The following is a 19020-nucleotide window of genomic DNA, read 5'->3' on the forward strand; positions in this document are numbered from 1 at the left end:
AAAATGTTGTGGTTTTGATTAGAAAGGGTTGTCTGACAGTAAATGTTTGTGTGTGTGCATATACATGTGTCATACCTTCCTGTGCTGGTTGTGTTTTGATGGATATGGGGAGACTATAGGGCCCAGGGCCATGTTTGCTAAGCACGCACACTCTCGCCACATACTCAGTATTTGCCCTTAGGCCATGAAGAACCACTGTAGCCTCCGAAACGTCCGATTCCATGGCGATATCCGTGCCATTACTATAGGTGATAGCGAACCACACGCGGTAACCTTGTATCTGGTCATAGCTTCTTGGTCGCTCCCATCTTAGGATCACAGATGAGGAGTTTATGTTTTCAGCTGTCAAGTTTGCCAAAAGTGGCACGGTTTCCTGTATGCTCACATTTTGGCCGTCTGTTGTCCCTGGGATTGTTACCATGTCATCTGTGGTTGTTTGCTCCACGTTTGGTGTTAAAAGTGTGACCTGAGCGCTTGAACCATAACCCCATACGGTACGGGCTGCGAGACGGAACACATACAGCACCCCTGCACTCAAAGACGAGATCGTGTAGGTGCGTTCCTCAGCGTCTAGCTCCTGCACCATGAAAGAGTCTGAGGTCGGGTCAGCCTGGCCATATGAGAGCCTGTAGCCCAGCACAGGGGACAGACCAGCAGGGGGAGGCTGCCATTTTAGTAGGGCACTGCCATCCTCTGATGACGTGACTGTAAGCAGGGGCAAACCTGGCACTGTGGAGTAGAGAACAGTACTGTAGATCAACACTAAATATGTAGCGCTGTAGCTAAGTCATGATGTGTTGTGTTGAGTGAAATACTTGATTTTGTGGTTACTTCAATGAATAGTTCACTCAAAAATGAAAATTCGGTCTTATTTTCTTCACCGCTTCAAAAAAGACTTTCTTGCGCAATACACGAAAGAAGACAATGCTCTTTTCAACTAAATTACAATGAGCAGGGACTGAAGCTTTCAACCTTTAAAATTAAAAGACTCACTGAAATTCACTAAAAAATTAATTCATTGAAAATCTTGACATTTACCATAGCTTTGCTTGGTGTATTTTTAAGAGTGAATAAGAGAAGTAGTCTAATTTGTTAACAGATAATTCTTTTGAATCAGAATAATTTGATCCAGTTCACAAAATTGGTCTGAATGATTTGTTTATGAATCAAAAAGTTGAACTCATGCCTTACAATTTGAAAAGTTGATATCATAGACTCAATAATATCACTAAAAATTCTGACATTCACTATAAGATGAAGTAGTCCAAGTTGTTAGCAAATAATTCTTTTTAGTCAGTGAACTGTTTGATCAGGTTCACAAATTGTGTGAAAGATTTGTTTATGAATTCGAAAAGTTGATCTCACGGACTCAATATCCAGTGTTATTCACTAAATATATTGACCATAGCTTTCTTTTAAGCGTTTTAAGTTAAAAAAGTAGATTTGTTAGCAAATAATTATTTTGAGGCAGATCTTTTCAGTGAATCATTTGATCTGGTTCACATAATTGGTCTAAATGATTCGTTTATGAATCAAAAAATTGACACCTTACAATTCGAAAAGTTCAACTCGCAGAGGTTAGCAGCTCACTGGAGGGGAAGGGGAATCGTAACTGAAAAGAGCATAAAACTATTTTCAAATTTGTCCTTTAGTGTTCCGTGGGGGAAAAAAGTCATATGGGTTTGGATTTGGAATGATATGAGTGTAAGTAAATGATTTTCATTTTTGGGTGACCTTTCTCTTTAACATTGAGATAAAAAATAAATGTGTATACAAATACATAAATGTGTATGTGTGTGGGAGTGTGTACACACATGATGGTTTAGTTCTGATGACGATAGGCTTGCTGCGTGCTCCATCGCCTTTTGTGGTGAACGCAGCCACGGTCACAGAGTATTCAGTGTTCGGCCACAAATCGGTCAAAATCACGTCCTAATAAACACATATGCACTTACTAAAACACTACTTAAAAAAAATAAAAAAAATCAAAGAAACCAAATGTCCATTTTATTTGAAATTTATTATTTAAATATCATCTCGACATACAGATTCTTTTTTTTTCTCCATTCACTGCCTAGATAAAATATAGCTGTCTGGAACATTACCAAGATGGCCGCAGAGTGAACTGATTTGCCTTAAAGGGACTTTGGTTTATGTAAATGTATTCTGGGTCATGTTCAAAATAGATATACTCACATATTGTTTCGAGTCATTCTGTGGCTGTTTACAAAAAAGAGAGAAATAAATAGTAAAAATGAATTTGAATGCCAAGATATAATATGATTATTCGCAACATCACAATGAATAAAAGTCTACTGAGAATAAATAGTGTGAAAGGTTCACTGGAACAATTACATGGTGGTTTTAAGGCTCTTAGTTTTTGAGATAGTTATCAGAGGTTCTGTTTTAGCATGCGGATTAGAAGCAGATACTGATGTTATCTGATGATTAAAGCAAAATGAAAGTCCATTTAGAGAGCATTAGATGAGCTAAGAAGCCTAATTACTGACAAACAAACAGCCTATCCAGATCAAGAGATAGTCAGGATCTGCATTATGTTTCTAGTATATGTGAGTGATTCTTCACTTAGCGGCACTACTTGAAACCTTGAAAAATGAAACTTTTTCAAACTATGTTTCAACTAGCTATATGACAACATATGCCCAAATGTTGTACCAACTAGTCACATTTTTAAAGTCCCCCTGTGGTGAGTTTTTAATGTTGTTTATGTCTATGTGGTGTTTTTAACATGCTTTAAGACAAACCATGTGCAAATTCATAAGTCAACTCCACTGCGGAGTATTTTCTGTTTAAAACTGCAGTGATCTAAAGACAGTTTAAAAAACGCGGTTTGAAATCGCTGGTGTTTGTGATGTCACAAACTACCTTGTAACCAATTACATCAACAGCTGTTTGATAATGTAGTCAAGCAAAAGGCTAATCATATTAATTACTGTCATGTGTCCGACATTGTAAAAAGCAGTACCATTGTGCAGCGTTTACCTCAGTAAGTTGACCGAGTGGATCTCTGAGCTTGTGCGAGTGAGTGGAGGCGGGGCTAATTAGCATATTCATAGATCCGCGTATAGTAAATGAAGCAAGGGTGTAGAGTTAAATTCAAGCTATTTTAAGGCAAGAAGAAATTTTTTTTTCCACAGGAAATTTTTTTAAATATGTCACTTTGGTGATCAAAGATGAGTTTTAAGGGATAAAATTATTGACAACAGGGGACTTTTCTCAAAAATACCCTTTTTACAGTGTACCAAAAACTTTAAAATATGAATTAATTTCTTATTAAAAGTAACATTTACCTACTTTAGCACTTTTTATACATTTGCCGAAGAGGACTCTGAATAAGGAATTACCAATAAACATTATTTTAAGATTTTTAAGATTTTAGAATATCTTAGTGTCAAAAGAGTGAAGTAGCATGTCCTTGAATTTTGAGAGTCCTTGATTAAGTATTTGTTATTTTCAAACTGAGAACAATGCAACAAAAATAAACACCACATTTCTAAAGAACATTATGTGGCACATAATGATTTCTGAAGTATATTTGTGTGTGTGTGTCTCTGTGTCCATGAGGTGAAGTCTCCTACCTGTGAGTCTCTCAGTAGGAGTTCCCTAATTCTGGGAGAGACTGTTCTCTCCCCTGCTGTTCGTCTGGCGTATGTCACCTGGTAACCACGGATCTTTCCATGCTGTCGCTCAGCAACTGGAGGTTTCCATGACACTCTAGCAGAGGTGGCGTTTAAGACCACCACATCCACACCCCGCGGTGGTGCGCTGGGCACTAAAGGGGCATTTTAGTAAAGGACATGTAGTCACAGATGAACATTCCTTTCAGCTCACAGGAGAAGGACAGAAAAGGTCAGGAAAAGAGGTACGGTACTGGGGTTCAATTATCTCAATAAATCCTTTGGGAAGAAGCTTTTGCCATGGAAAGGGATCGGACCATATCATCTCCACGGTGAATAAGACATAAAATTATTTATGCAGATGTAAAAAATCTGAAAGAAGGGAATCCAAAGAGGAACTTGGGAAAAGTCAGAAATATTGCAACCACTAGCTCCAGGATAGGGCAAATGTTGAAAGGACAAATGTGACTTTGGTAGGCAAAGGAAGGAGAGGTTTAGCTTCAGGTCAAGGGTCAAATTAAGGCACCATCACATAGACATACCGTCTTCCTCTGTGCGGACCAATATCGGTAGGCTCTCAGGCCCTTGACCCGTGTCAGTGTGGGCAGCAACTGTCACAGAGTACAGGGTCCCTTTCTTCAGGCCCTCTATCCGGTACCGGAAACAGTCAGATGGGATGTTTGAGATCTTTTGCACGGGGTCTTTATCCCGTTCCACTGCCACATATCGGATGGAGTATCCTGTTATGATTCCGTTTTCATCTGTGAGGGGTGGAGCCCAGCTGAGCAGTAGATTTGTGGAGGAGGGGCTTATGCATGTGACTTCCTGGGGAGGGGGTATGGACTCTTATTGGGTGGGTTTAATTGTGTGTGTTGAGGCAGCGGTAGTTAGTTTTAGTGTTGTTGTGGATGATAATGTGTGGAAATGAAATGAAATCAGAGGTAAACACAAAAAAAAGACATAAAAAGACAAAATTGACAAGTAAAATGTTGTCACAGGTAAAATAAAGCAAGACATCAAACTGCAAATGATCATCCACTTATGATGAACTGAAATGAAAAACGAATACATTCAACATAATACTTACTTGTTTGACTCCCTTTTTCCAGATCCTTTCATTGTGTGTCTCATGTTCTTACCTGCTCTTCACACTTGACTAAATTTTCAATAGCCTGACAGCTGTTTACTGTATCTTTCCCAAAAAACTTCTAACCAGTAGTGTTGTGTCATGTCAGAATCTAAGTAAAAGTCTTTAACAGCTGAGTGAATAACATGAACAATGAAAAACATGCTCTCTTAAAGCGTTAGTTTACCCAAAAATGAAAATTCTGTCATTATTTACTCACCCTCTAGTTGTTCTAAACCTGTATGAAATTCTTTCTTCTGTTAAGCATAAAGGAAGATATTTTGAAGAATGTTGATAACCAAAGAGTTTCTGGACGCCATTGTCTTCCACAGTATAGAAAATAAACTATGGAAGTCAATGGGGACCAGAAACTGTTTGGTTTCCCACATTCTTCAAAATATCTTCTTTTGCTTTCAGCACAAGAAATAAATCAATACAGGTTTGGAACAACTTCAGGGTGAGTAAATGATGACAGAATTTTCATTTTTGAGTGAACTATCTTGTTAAATTGTACTCTCTATGTCTAGCATGGAGAAATCTGATTCATTTAAGTGAATCAGTTCATACTGATTGATTCAGTGAATAGGTAAACAAGATTCATGACTCATGTAATTTTGTTAAATGCAGCTGATTATCACTGTTTCTGAATGAAAGCAAAAAAAAAAAAAATCTGATGGTTATACATGTGAAATAACATTTGCTCTTAAATAGCTTTAATATCATTAGCAACTTTTACTTAGTTTTACTTAGTATTTTAGCTAACTAATTTTAAAGGATTAGTTCACTTCAGAATTAAAATAACCTGATAATTAACTCACCCCCATGTCATCCAAGATGTTTGTCTTTCTTTCTTCAGTCGAAAAGAAATTAAGGTTTTTGAGGAAAACATTCCAGGATTTTTCTCCATATAGTGTACTTCAATGGCTACCGACGGGTGGAAGGTCCAAATTGCAGTTTCAGTGCAGCTTCAAAGGGCTCTAAACGATCCCAGCTAAGGAATAAAGTTCTTATCTAGCGAAACGATTGGTCATTTTCTAAAAAAAACTAAAAATGTATATACTTTTTAAACACAAATGCTCGTCTTGCACTGCTCTGCGATGCGCCACGCATTACGTAATCATGCTGACATAGGCGGAAGTACCGCGGTAGGGTGAAAAACTCTAATTTTCTCCTCCAACTTCAAAATCGTCCGACATAGTTGTTTTACCTTTTGTTTTTGCAAAGGCCAAGTCTTTGCACATTGCTCGGTACTTGCTCGGTACTTCCGCCTACGTCACGCGTGACCTTTCCAACGTGATTACATAATACATGGCGCATCACAGGGCTAGTGCAAGAAGAGTTGTGGGTAAAAAGTATATCATTTTTTTTTAATTTTTTTTTTTAGAAAATGACTAAATGACTTTTTTTAGATAAGACCCTCATTCCTCGGCTGGGATCGTGTAGAGCCCTTTGAAGCTGCATTTAAACTGCAATTTGGACCTTCAACCCATTGGTAGCCATTGAAGTCCACTATATGGAGAAAAATCCTGGAATGTTTTCCTCAAAAACCTTAATTTCTTTTCGACTGAAGAAAGAAAGACATAAACATCTTGGATGACATGGGGGAGAGTAAATTATCAGGAAATTTTAATTCTGAAGTGAACTAATCCTTTAAAAAGGGGAAGCTTGCCTGTAGTTTAGCAAATCTGAAATTAAATTAAATAAAAAAGCTTGTAATTTGGAAAGCTACTGTTTCTTGCTGAAGGGACCAAGCTGAAAATTTTGCTGGTCAACCAGTATGATGTTTATGTTGAAGCTGATTGAGCAAGGACATCTTGCTGGTTAAGAATCCAACATTCAAAACACATAGTTTCTTTTCAGAAAGTAGAAAGGTGTTTGTGTCTGTTTTATATAAAAGCTCTGCACAGTACATACGTGTCTGTGGAGTCTGAACGGTGATTTCACTGGTGAATGCCCCCAGGCCGTGTTTACTGCGTGCTGCTAGTTGAAATATGTAGGTGGAAAACGGCTTCAGATTCTTCAGCAGATAACTGGAGCTTGGATCAAATGATATTTTCTGAAAGAGAGAGGTTTAAAGTAATTAGCATTTAAACCAGACACTACAAAATGAAAACATTTTGTATGTGCGTGTCTGTGTGTGTACCTGCTCTGGCTGGTCTCCAAGCCTGTAAATGAGCTCATACCCAGTGATGGCATCTGTGCCGCTGTGAGCTGGAGGGATCCACGACAGAAGAATGCTGGTCTCTGATTTCACCTCTGCCTTCAGTTCTGTAGGCTGGGATGGGACTAGAAATGAGTGGAGGAAGAAAGACAATGCTTAGAGAATGATGCAACTGAAACAAAATAAGCTGCAATATTAGAATCTATAAAATAATCCCAACTTCACAAACTGCACACCTCCTGTCTTTGCAATGATGTGCAGATCGCTGGAAAGAGGTCCATCTCCGACTGCAGTAAAGGCAAGCACTCTAATATAATATGTTTTGTTCGGTGTCAGGTCTCGTACGTTCAAAAAATTAGCCCCTCGAACCATTTCTTTCTCCCATTGGCTCACAGGCAGTGATGAATCCGACGTGTAATACACCCTGTAACCTACCACCTGACCGTTGGCTTCCTCTGGCTCCTCCCACTGTACCATCGCCGTGGAACCACTCAGCATGCGACCTCTGACACGACGAGGAGGGGAACTAGGCGCCTGTTCGGCTGTGCGAGCTTCCACGGTCTGACTTGGTGGGCCACGCCCAATCGAATTCACCGCCACCACCCGGAAATGGTAGTGTGAGTAGGGGCTGAGTCCACCCACGCTGTAACGAGTTGTTGCTATGGCATCAATTTCTTTAAAGGTGTCAGTGGAGGAGGTGGGACGATACTGAATGATGTAATAAGAAACAGGAAGTGGATTTCCACTGTCCCACATCAGAGTAATGCTGGTGGCCGATCGCTCCATGATAACTGGAGTTCCTGGAGGATTGGGAAGGGCTATGGAGTTGAACAAAGAGATGAATAAATTAGGGAAAATTTATTTTGAATGTTAAATAAATATTGTAAATATTTACTTAAATATTGTGTGCTATAATGTTAAAAGCAAATAAATTATAAAAGTTTTATTAAGAGAGGATACATTAAATTGATCAAAAGTGACAGTAAAGACTTACATTTAAAAAAAAAAAATTATATTTAAAATAAATGCTGTTCTTTTGAACATTCTATTCATCAAAGAATCTTAAAAAAAAATGTATCACGGTTTCCACAAAATATTATGCAGCACAACTGTACATATATTAATATAATATAAGAAGAATATTAGTTTAGTATAGAATTATTTCTAAAAGAATCATGTGACACTGAAGACTGGAGTAATAGCTGATAAATTACATTTTAAAATATATTTACATAGAAATCATTTATTTTAAATTGTAATAATATTTCACAATGTTACTGTTTTACTGTATTTTAGATCAAATAATTGTAGCCTTAAAGGATTAGTTCACTTTCAAATGAAAATTACCCCAAGCTTTACTCACCCTCAAGCCATCCTAGATGTATATGACTTTCTTTTTTCTGATGAACACAATCGAAGAAATATTAATAAATATCCTGATGCATCTAAGCTTTATAAGCTTGGGGTAATTTTCATTTGAAAGTGAACTAATCCTTTAGTGAGCATAAGAGAATTCTTTCTAAAACATTTTTAAAAAATCTTACCGACCCCAAAGTTATGAATAGCAGTGTAAAATAAAATAATTTACTTTCAGAAAATTTTAGAATTTAACTAATTTTCATTTAGTATCATTAAATTACATGACCTATTATAGCATTTTAAGGCATCACAGATGCTCCTAATGCAAAAGTTGTTCCAAAAGATGAACAGCAATTATACAGCCTCCTACAATAGCTAATATTCTGAAGCAGGAACTCAAATTATTTCACAAGGAAGGTAATTTTATGCTTATTTTAGCTTGTTTGCTTATAAAAAAAAAAAAAATGAACAAGCCTTTTGAAATCAATGTGTTTGAAGTGCACTCAGAGTGAGTCATAGCCTATGAAGAGTGCTCCAAGTCATTGACTTATGAGGTTACATTTTAGTTAGCCAGGCAAGAGACAGCAAGGCAGCTCACTAGGTTTTGGAACAACCATCAGCCACCCTGCTTCCTTAATATTGGCTCTGCCTATGGAACATATTGTTTAACTAAATGTTTTTTTTTTTCTTCAACAACATTAGGCATCTTCTTTGAGAGTCTTAACATCACTCCTGTGTACCTTTAACTGTGATCTGGGCAACAGTTTCAATAACTCCAAGTGTAGACATTGCCACACATGTGTAGTTGGCAGACTGGCGTACATCTGTGAGCTCCAAAACATTCCGCCCAATAGGCATGTCATCTTCTGGTGTCAAATCCTCGGCTCCCAGCATCCATTTGACATATGGCATGGGAACGCCCACCGCTTGACAGGAGATATTCACACTTCCTCCCGGCATGATCTCATAATCCATCGGTGGCACTGAGAATCGAGGAGGGATGCGGCGCACTGAGGGTGTGAAAGACAGTGAGCCATTTACTAACTCAGGCTAAAGACATTATTAATGCTAAAGAGAGCACTGCGTCTAATAAGATACGCCTTCAGGGTGTTATACGCTGCAGGTTATTAATATGTGTTGTAGAGAAGAGTGGGATAAGATGTGGTTGTGTCACCTCTTTAATGTATCAAACTATGCATAATTGTTATCAGGTGACTATATATTTAAAGAAGCCATCAAATACAAATGCGTGTGATCGAGAGATGCAAATGAGAAAAGTGATATGCATTTTTTTATGCTAAAAACTGTTTTTGGCATGACAAAGTACATACTGTATTCTACAAGGCAAGTAGTTAAAATTTATGCAGGTCTAAAAATATATATTATATATTTTGGTGAATTGCTGGAGTATAAATACAGGTACATATTGCTAAGGATTATCCATGACTGAAATTAAATATTATCTCTTCAAATGGTATCTGTGGGGTAAAATGTGCCAGATAGGGCCCTATCATACACTCGGCGCAATGCGATGCCAGGAGCGACGCAAGTGATTTTTGCTAGTTTCAGCCTGACACAGTTATCATTTTCACATCCTGCGCCACATTGTTTAAATAGCAAATGCATTTGCGCCCATTTGTGCACCCATGGGCATGCTGGTCTGAAAACGAGGTGTGTTCAGGTGCATTGTTGGCACATTGCTATTTTGAGGCAAGTGAAATAGACTGCGCCATTGACCAACTGAAACCTGGTCTAAAGTTAATGCCACAATATTTTCTTTGTTACTTAAAGAGCGCGTTAGTAATATGCGCCTACGGTATCTCACAGAACTGAGAACACCCCTCACATTTTTGTAAATATTTTATTATATCTTTTCATGTGACAATACTGAAGAAATTACACTTTGCTACAATGTAAAGTAGTGAGTGTACAGCTTGTATAACAGTGTAAATTTGCTGTCCCCTCAAAATAACTCAACACACAGCCATTAATGTCTAAACCGCTGGCCACAAAAGTGAGTACACCCCTAAGTGAAAATGTCCAAATTGGGCCCAAAGTGTCAATATTTTGTGTGGCCACCATTATTTTCCAGCACTGCCTTAACCCTCTTGGGCATGGAGTTCACCAGAGCTTCACAGGTTGCCACTGGAGTCCTCTTCCACTCCTCCATGACGACATCATGGAGCTGGTGGATGTTAGAGACCTTGCGCTCCTCCACCTTCCGTTTGAGGATGCCCCACAGATGCTCAATAGGGTTTAGGTCTGGAGACATTCTTTAGCAAGGCAGTGGTCATCTTGGAGGTGTGTTTGGGGTCGTTATCATGTTGGAATACTGCCCTGCGGCCCAGTCTCCAAAGGGAAGGGATCATGCTCTGCTTCAGTATGTCACAGTACATGTTGGCATTCATGGTTCCCTCAATGAACTGTAGCTCCCCAGTGCCGGCAGCACTCATGCAGCCCCAGCCCATGACACTCCCACCACCATGCTTGACTGCAGGCAAGACACACTTGTCTTTGTACTCCTCACCTGGTTGCCGCCACACACGCTTGACATCATCTGAGCCAAATAAGTTTATCTTGGTCTCATCAGACCACAGGACATGGTTCCAGTAATCTATGTCCTTAGTCTGCTTGTCTTCAGCAAACTGTTTGCGGGCTTTCTTGTGCATCATCTTTAGAAGAGGCTTCCTTCTGGGACGACAGCCATGCAGACCAATTTGATGCAGTGTTCAGCGTATGGTCTGAGCACTGACAGGCTGACCCCCGGCCCCTTCAACCTCTGCAGCAATGCTGGCAGCACTCATACGTCTATTTCCCAAACACAACCTCTGGATATGACACTGAGCACGTGCACTCAACTTCTTTGGTCGACCATGGCGAGCCCTTTTCTGAGTGGAACTTGTCCTGTTAAACCGCTGTATAGTCTTGGCCACCGTGCTGCAGCTCAGTTTCAGGGTCTTGGCAATCTTCTTATAGTCTACGCCATCTTTATGTAGAGCAACAATTCTTTTTTTCAGATCCTCAGAGAGTTCTTTGCCATGAGGTGCCATGTTGAACTTCCAGTGACCAATATGAGAGAGTGCACCAAATTTAACAAACCTGCTCCCCATTCACACCTGAGACCTTGTAACACTAACGAGTCACATGACACCAGGGAGAGAAAATGGCTGATTGGGCCCAATTTGGACATTTTCACTTAGGGGTGTCCTCACTTTTGTGGCCAGCGGTTTAGACATTAATGGCTGTGTGTTGAGTTATTTTGAGGGGACAGCAAATTTACACTGTTATACAAGCTGTACACTCACTACTTTACATTGTAGCAAAGTGTCATTTCTTCAGTGTTGTCACATGAAAAGATATAATAAAATATTTACAAAAAATGTGAGGGGTGTACTCACTTCTGTGAGATACTGTATATGCGGGTGCACAACGTGCGTACACTCTGCTTATTACACACACAGGGCAGCAGCACACAAACATGCCAAATATTAAAAATAAAAGGATTACAATGTAAAAGATTATTATTGTGTGCACAAAGATAAAAATGCTTTGGTGGAATCCAGCTTTTCCCGTAGGTGGTCTGCTTGTGCGCGCACACGAGCAGATCCGTTTCCTCGCTAGAGAAGTATTCAGTTTTTCCGCCATGTAAATAGTGAATCCGCCATGGAGCGAGCGCAACTGCCTTTTAAAGGGAATGGGAGATGAGACTCTGATTGATTTATTGCACGTTACGCCCAAAACACACCCATTACTCATTAAGAAAATAGGGACAACCCTTTTAGACCATTTCCCATCGTTAAACTAGCAAAAGTGGATTCGGACGCGCCCTAAGTGCACTTGCGCCGTGCGCTTTAGACCATGCACTTAGATCGTTAAAATAGGGCCCATAGTGAGTTTGTCTTTTAAATGTTGAAAAAAGTTTTAAAAATACCAGCTTTTACTGGCTGGTTTATGAAAATGCTAATAATACGTAACAAAACTGGGATGCCTAAAATTGTGATAATGGAGAAAAATATGAAGCAGTAACTTAATAGTATTCTATACCATAAACACACAAATAACCTAGGAAGAATGTATGAAATAAATTGTAATTTTGTAAATTGTAAATGGACAGAAGTTCAAATGGGTACACAGCATTACTATGATATCATTTGCTATCAGCATGATGTTATGGAATGCAGTTAAGTAGGATCAGGTGAAATATGGCGGATTAGTGTCAAATGACATATGCAGTATTAGGATCTGGAAAGTGAGTTAGACTGTCCAGAGGGAGGGAATCCCAGTGGAGGGGAAGGATTATGTAAATGTGAGGGTCTGAGGCTCAGATTAGAGTAAGAAACAGAGCACTGGTTAGAGACGAAGAGCACTTACCATCTCTTAACTCTACACAGGAGTCCGGCAGTGAGAAGTGAGCCAACAGAGAAACAAACAAACAAACAAACAATGACTACATGTCTAAAGTACATAAAAGGAGATTATCTAAGAAGAATCATACAGATCAGACTACAAAGATTTGCTTTGACATGTAGCTATTCATAAGAATGTGTTAGTTAAGGTTTTAATTTCTAATTCTACAGCACTCAAATAAGTAACTCAAAGCTGTACCTCTGACGTAAAGGTTAGCTGGTGTTGAGTAGCGCGTTCCTTCACTGTTGGTCGCGACACACTCGTATTTACCCTGATCAGTTTCTTCACTCTGATCAATCTGAAGTGCACCTGGATACATATGCACATATAAAGGCAAAACATTTACAACACAACGACACACGCACAGACTTTGTCACCAGCCCAGTCCTTTGGAAGGAATGTTCCAGGTTCTGTACAAGTTAAACTCTATCGACAGTATCTGTGGCATGCTGTTGATCATCACAGAAAATACTTTGACTCGCCAAACAAAGACATTTTATATACTGTATATTGTTGTATTTAAGTTAATATACTTACTGTAATTTCATACCTTTCACAATGTTAGTAAGCGATTCTATAACACTAGTGTCATATTTTATCACGCATGATGTAGGTAGAAGTACCGATCCAGTGTCTACAAAGAGAACGCACAAAGACTAAGTCAAACGGCCTTTACAAAAAAAGGTAAAACAACGATGTCGGACGATTTTGAACTTGAGTTTTTCGTCCTACCGCGGTATTTCTGCCTATGTCACGCGTGACCTTTCCAATGTGATTACGTAACGCGTGGCGGATCGCAGAGCAGTGCAACCACACAAGGATTTGTGGTTAAATGGTACATTTTTTTTTTTTTTTTTTTAAATGACTGATCGTTTCACTAGACAAGACCCTTATTCCTCGGCTAGGATCGTGTAAAGCTGCAATGAAACTGCAATTTGGACCTTCAACCCATTGTACCCCGGTGAAGTCCACTATATGGAGAAAAATCCTGGAATGTTTTCCACAAAAACCTTAATTTCTTTTCGACTGAAGAAAGAAAGACATAAACATCTTGGATGACACGGGGGTGAGTAAATTATCAGGAAATTTTAATTCTAAAGTGAACTAATCCTTTAAGGGATGAGTAAAAATTATTTTCTGTGAAAAATCTATAATATGTCACAGATGCTGTTCATAGAGCTCAACAATTTTGTTAACTGAAACTCAGACATATCAACACAATACAAACATACAAACTGGTTTACATGTAAATATCAGCACAAAATGACAGTGGGCAAGAAAGTTAAAACAAAATATAAATCATCAGAGTATTAAAAACTCATGGAACAACTCTGCCATTTTCCAAGAATAAAATACTGCCTTAATATTTTAAAAACAAAGCAACCAAGCAATTGTTCTTGCCAAAGAGAAACAAAGAAAAGCAGTCAGCCTCTTTTATTAATGTTGTTTAAATATTAATTGTTAGATATAGACACAGACAGACAGAAATGACTCCAAAAAAGAGACACAGGCTGTTGCACTGCATGTAGAGCAGATTCTAAAAAGGCTTCATTAAAAAGACAAGATAAAAATAAAAAATAGCCTGATTTATCATCCAAGTAGACATTTCTAGCTGAAAAATGAAATGATGTTTAATTAGAGAGAGAAAGAAGTGAAAAGATCCACAGAGGGATCAGAAGAGCATGAGAAAAACAGCAAAAACAGAAAAAATTGCTTTAATAACAGAATTTCAGAAAAATATTTTTTTCTGTAATGTCAGTGACAATAAAATGTGTCACTGAAATTACTGAAAAGCCAGAATTGGTCTATATTTCACAATATATTCTAAGATAATTTAGTTATTTGGTTCTCTCTTCCCATCTTTAACTGGAAAACACACAAGTCATCTCCGATATCTGCTCCTCTACTAAAAATTATAGCATATATAATATTTTTCCAGTTTCAAGCAAATGATGCAACCATTCAAGATTGGAGGGGTGACCAAACATAAAAGTTTAAATACCCCATAAAAATTGTGGCTTTTAGTCCATGGCTGTTAGCTTTGAAGTTGTTTAAATGCTATTCACTTTTAGAGGATATACACATTTAAAATGTATATAGCCTTTGGGGACAACAGACCAAAAACTATAGATGACTCATTCAATCTTTTTTTTTTTTTTTGTCAAAGAATATGCTCTCTAAAATGAGAATGTCCCTCCTCTTAACAGCACGTACGTACGTTTTAGGGATGAGCCTTTCAATATGTCCTGCCCACACTTCCTTTTTCAATATGTAATATATCACCACAAGAAAGAAAACGGCATCAGACAATGTCACGGGGCCTTTAAAAAACAAACCATACTGAACAACCACTAAAGTAAATCCTCTTTCATTTTTTTCCCCTAAAGTATAATTTCAAATTATTGTTATCAACTCACAAAATTAATGTCTATTTGATTTTAATTCACCATGAAAATAACACATTCAGATAAGATCTGCGTAAAGGGGAGGTAGTTTTATCATGGCGACAGAACTCAAACATTAATCATGATAAACAGTCTCTGAAAATGACATGGTTAGTCAAACAATCAGGGAGAGAGAGAGAAAGAGAGAGAGATGGAAAGAGAGAAGGAGGGGGAAGGGAAAAGGAAGAAAGAAAGAGAGCGATAAGGTGAAAATAGATGTGGTGGGTTGCTTTAGTCTCTTACCTCGGATAGGCGTACCCCCTGGATGTGTGAGAATGAAAGCAGATGGGAGATTAAAGAGAAGACGAGTTAGTGCAGTGAGGGAGAATGAGGAAAAAAAAAAACAAAAAAAAAACAAAGTGATAGAGAGAGAGTGAAAAAGAGATACAGAGAAAGATAACAGAAAGATAGAGGGATAAAATAGAAACAGCAAAAAGAAAGTGTGCAAGAAAGAGAAAGAGGGGAGGAGGGAGACTCTTCATGTCTTAAGTGCAAAGTGCATGTTGGGATTTTATGAGATGACAACAGAGGTCGTCTTAAAGAAAAAGAAATGAAAATTTTCCGTCATTTAGCAAGTTTTTAAAATGTTGACGATTATAATGTTTATATTTCATAAATATATTAAAATATGAATAAAAATAATTTAAAAAATGTTTTAATTTTATTTCATTTTTCACAGATAAAAAAAAGCATCTGTTCTGTTACGTATCCCTATTTCAGAAACATTTTTTAAAAATTCCAATAGTAAATATGTGGTAATACTTCGATATTTTGATAGTCCACTTTAGACATTCTACTTACCAGAAGAAACTTGTCAAATACCAGTCATTAGAGGATTAGCAGATTGTCTTATTAAAGGGATAGTTCACCCAAAAATGAAAATTCTGTCATCATCTACTCACCCTCAAGTTGTTCCAAACCTGTATGAGTTTCTTTCTTCTTCTGAACACAAAAGAAGATATTTTGAAGAATATGGGTATCCAAACAGTTGACGTTAGCCATTGACTTCCATAGTAGGAAAAAAATACGGTAACACTTTATTTTACAGTGTCCTTATTACACGTTACATGTAGTTACTGTAGTAATAACTATAAATTATGCATAATTACAGGCAACTAACCCTAAACCAACCCCTATTCCTAACCCTAACCCTATAGTAAGAACATGTAGTTAATTATTATTACTCAGTACTTAAGTGTATATTTGCACTGTAACACAGAGACCTTACAATAATTCTATGGAAGTCAATGACTACCATCAAATGTCTGGTTATACCCATATTCTTCAAAATATCTTCTTTTGTGTTCAGCAGAAGAAAGAAACTTGGAAGAAAGAACAACTTTAGGGTGAGTAAATGACGACAGAATTTTCATTTTTGGGTGAACTATCTTTAATATCTGCTAACACTGTATATATATATATATATATATATATATATATATTATATATATACACCACTACCACCACTAGTGCCACCACTACTGTATATGCATTTAAATCACAGTTTAAAACTTACTTGTTTTCTAAGGCTCTTAACCAATGACTGACTGTTTTATGTATCTTATTGTGGTGTGATGTACTATATGTTATTTTACAAATGATGTAAAGCACATTGGTCAATGTGTTGTTTTAATTGTGTTATACAAATAAAGTGACATTGACATTCTACTGACTAATAAGTAACTTTGCACATACATGTCAACTTATTTTATTAACCCTAACCCTAACAGTCTAATACTCTAATGAGTTAGTTGACATGTATTTGCAAAGTTACTTACAGTTAGTAGAATGTCTAAAGTGGACTGTCAAAATAAAGTGTAACCAAATATGCAAATAGGTTTAGGTTCACACTTGTAGTTAGGTTCTCTCGGTTCTTTTGGTCTGGACCAAAAAATAAAATGATACATTTAGTCCTGGTTCTCTTAGCATTCACACTGTCATTTTTAACACTGAACCTAAAGATACAAAACAAAAAAACCCTGCTTTTATAAAGTATATTTTGAGATGGAACTTATGAAACATCCAAAACAATGCTGTGTGCTAAATGTGCTCCTTGTATGTGCATACATATGATGATATTTTTACCAGACGAGAACTCACAAAGAGTCAAGGTATCAAAGGAATCAAAATAGTGCCAGAAATTGCTCCGTTGCGCACACAAACGGAAATGCTGCGAGGAGACGCCGTTTCTGATGCCTAATAAACAACGTAGCTCCTATGATGAGAAAAACTTGGGTATGCTTGAATTCTGTCCTTTCTAGCCTCGCATCTTGTGACATAACACACTATTTTTGTTTTGTTTAGATGTCTTTGGTCCGTGTTCATTTGAATAAGTTCACACTAACAGAGCAATCGCACCAGAGTTTGTTTGAACTGAACCAAACCTGACAAGTGTGAACACACCCTTAATGAACCCCTGTGAAATGCAAATGATGATTTGGGGAGAAAAACAATAGTTTATTATTATTGTTTATTAAATCAGATGACCAGATTGCAAAAACGAAGAGTGTGGGACAAAAGCAAAAAGCCGAGAATCTGCTACTAAAAAAGCTCTTTCCATTTAAGTTCTTGTGATATCAAAATCACAGCAAAAGTGTTTAACGACGGGAAAAAAACATGACGGAAAATTTACAACCAAGTCTGTCAGTGACGGATAACGATTATTCGTAGCACAACCTCTGGATGACACCTGTTTTCCAAAAAAGTTGATCATAAAATGAATCGAAAAGAACACAGAGACTTAAGACAGGCAGACTCGAGCCCAGAGAAAGAGGAAAGCCAAAAAGGCCACGGTTTTGGGTGAAAAGCCACTGTAACATTCAGCATTAGGACATTCAAACCTATCTAGGCAACAAAGTAAGAGAAAGAAAGAGAGAGATCTGAAAGAGTGAGAGGGAGTAGTGATGCAGGAAATCCAATGCCGAGGGCAGTGAGCGTTTGGAGAAGTGAAAGAGTGAGCCAGTGAAGGAGGGAGTGAGAAAAGTAAGTGAGAGTGGAAGCGAGAGGCTCAGTACCACACGTTAGAGGGGCAGCGCTCAGGTAAGGAGAACTATCTACTGTACGTGAATGCTGTGTGTTAACACACTATGTTCTGACTATATGTGTGTGGAGAGAGGGTGACTATATTGTTAGGGGAAATTCAATATATAGATATATCATGCGCTTTACCAATAACGACATGTTTGTGAGTTTTGTGCTTGAACATGTGTGAGTGTGTGTTGTGCCTCAGAATAACACACTTACCAAAGGACTCTGTAGATTAAAACACAGAAAGAGAGACAGCACATTTATCACTTAAGGTCGTCACACAGCAAAAACAGTGTGTTTGAGACTCTGTGTGTGTGTGAAAGGACATTAGGCTACAGGATTTCTTTAAAGGTGCACTCAGAGAGGTTATGTGTGCAAGTTTGCGGCATGGGAGTTGTTGGATGTCATGGTTTGTTTCATTGGTCCTGCAGTGACTGCGTGTCTGGACAATTAATTTTTCCCACTGTTATGTTGTCTTTTATATGTCTATTGTATTGTCTGGTTTCCTTGTTGTTTCTTGTTTACAGGTACTTTTATATTTATGTTTTTGAAAGTATATAGTATTTAAACATATATTGGTACCAGAGTGATTATCATCCAATATTAGAATTAATTTATTGGTATCGGTCGATATTTTAACTGTGAATGCAATTTTTTGTTACATTTAGATTACCTCTACCAGCATTTAACACTCACTTAAAGTTACTCTTTAAAAGCACTTACAAATTAATAACACTGTTAAATGTAATCTTCAGCAAATCTCAAAATAAATATCAGATTGCATACTGTAAATTATGTTGTGATACATACATTTATTTTTTAAGCATTTAAGATGATTGGTTTTAGTTTTTAGTGTTG

The 19020-nt window shown here is 37.6% G+C and overlaps 1 protein-coding gene across 1 annotated transcript in view; it reads right to left on the bottom strand.

Moving 5' to 3' along the window:
* Positions 1-19020, bottom strand: part of ptprdb (protein tyrosine phosphatase receptor type Db) — a 63540-nt gene that overhangs the window by 22093 nt on the left and 22427 nt on the right. Inside the window, 11 exon segments of the mRNA XM_051889803.1 lie at positions 76-729; positions 1815-1932; positions 2197-2220; positions 3600-3793; positions 4181-4483; positions 6679-6820; positions 6908-7050; positions 7162-7743; positions 9025-9294; positions 12656-12667; positions 12890-13000. Coding sequence (XP_051745763.1) covers positions 76-729; positions 1815-1932; positions 2197-2220; positions 3600-3793; positions 4181-4483; positions 6679-6820; positions 6908-7050; positions 7162-7743; positions 9025-9294; positions 12656-12667; positions 12890-13000 — 2553 coding nt within the window.

This window comes from Ctenopharyngodon idella, chromosome 1 (assembly GCF_019924925.1).
Source record: "Ctenopharyngodon idella isolate HZGC_01 chromosome 1, HZGC01, whole genome shotgun sequence".
In the NCBI taxonomy this organism is placed as follows: Eukaryota; Metazoa; Chordata; class Actinopteri; order Cypriniformes; family Xenocyprididae; genus Ctenopharyngodon; species Ctenopharyngodon idella.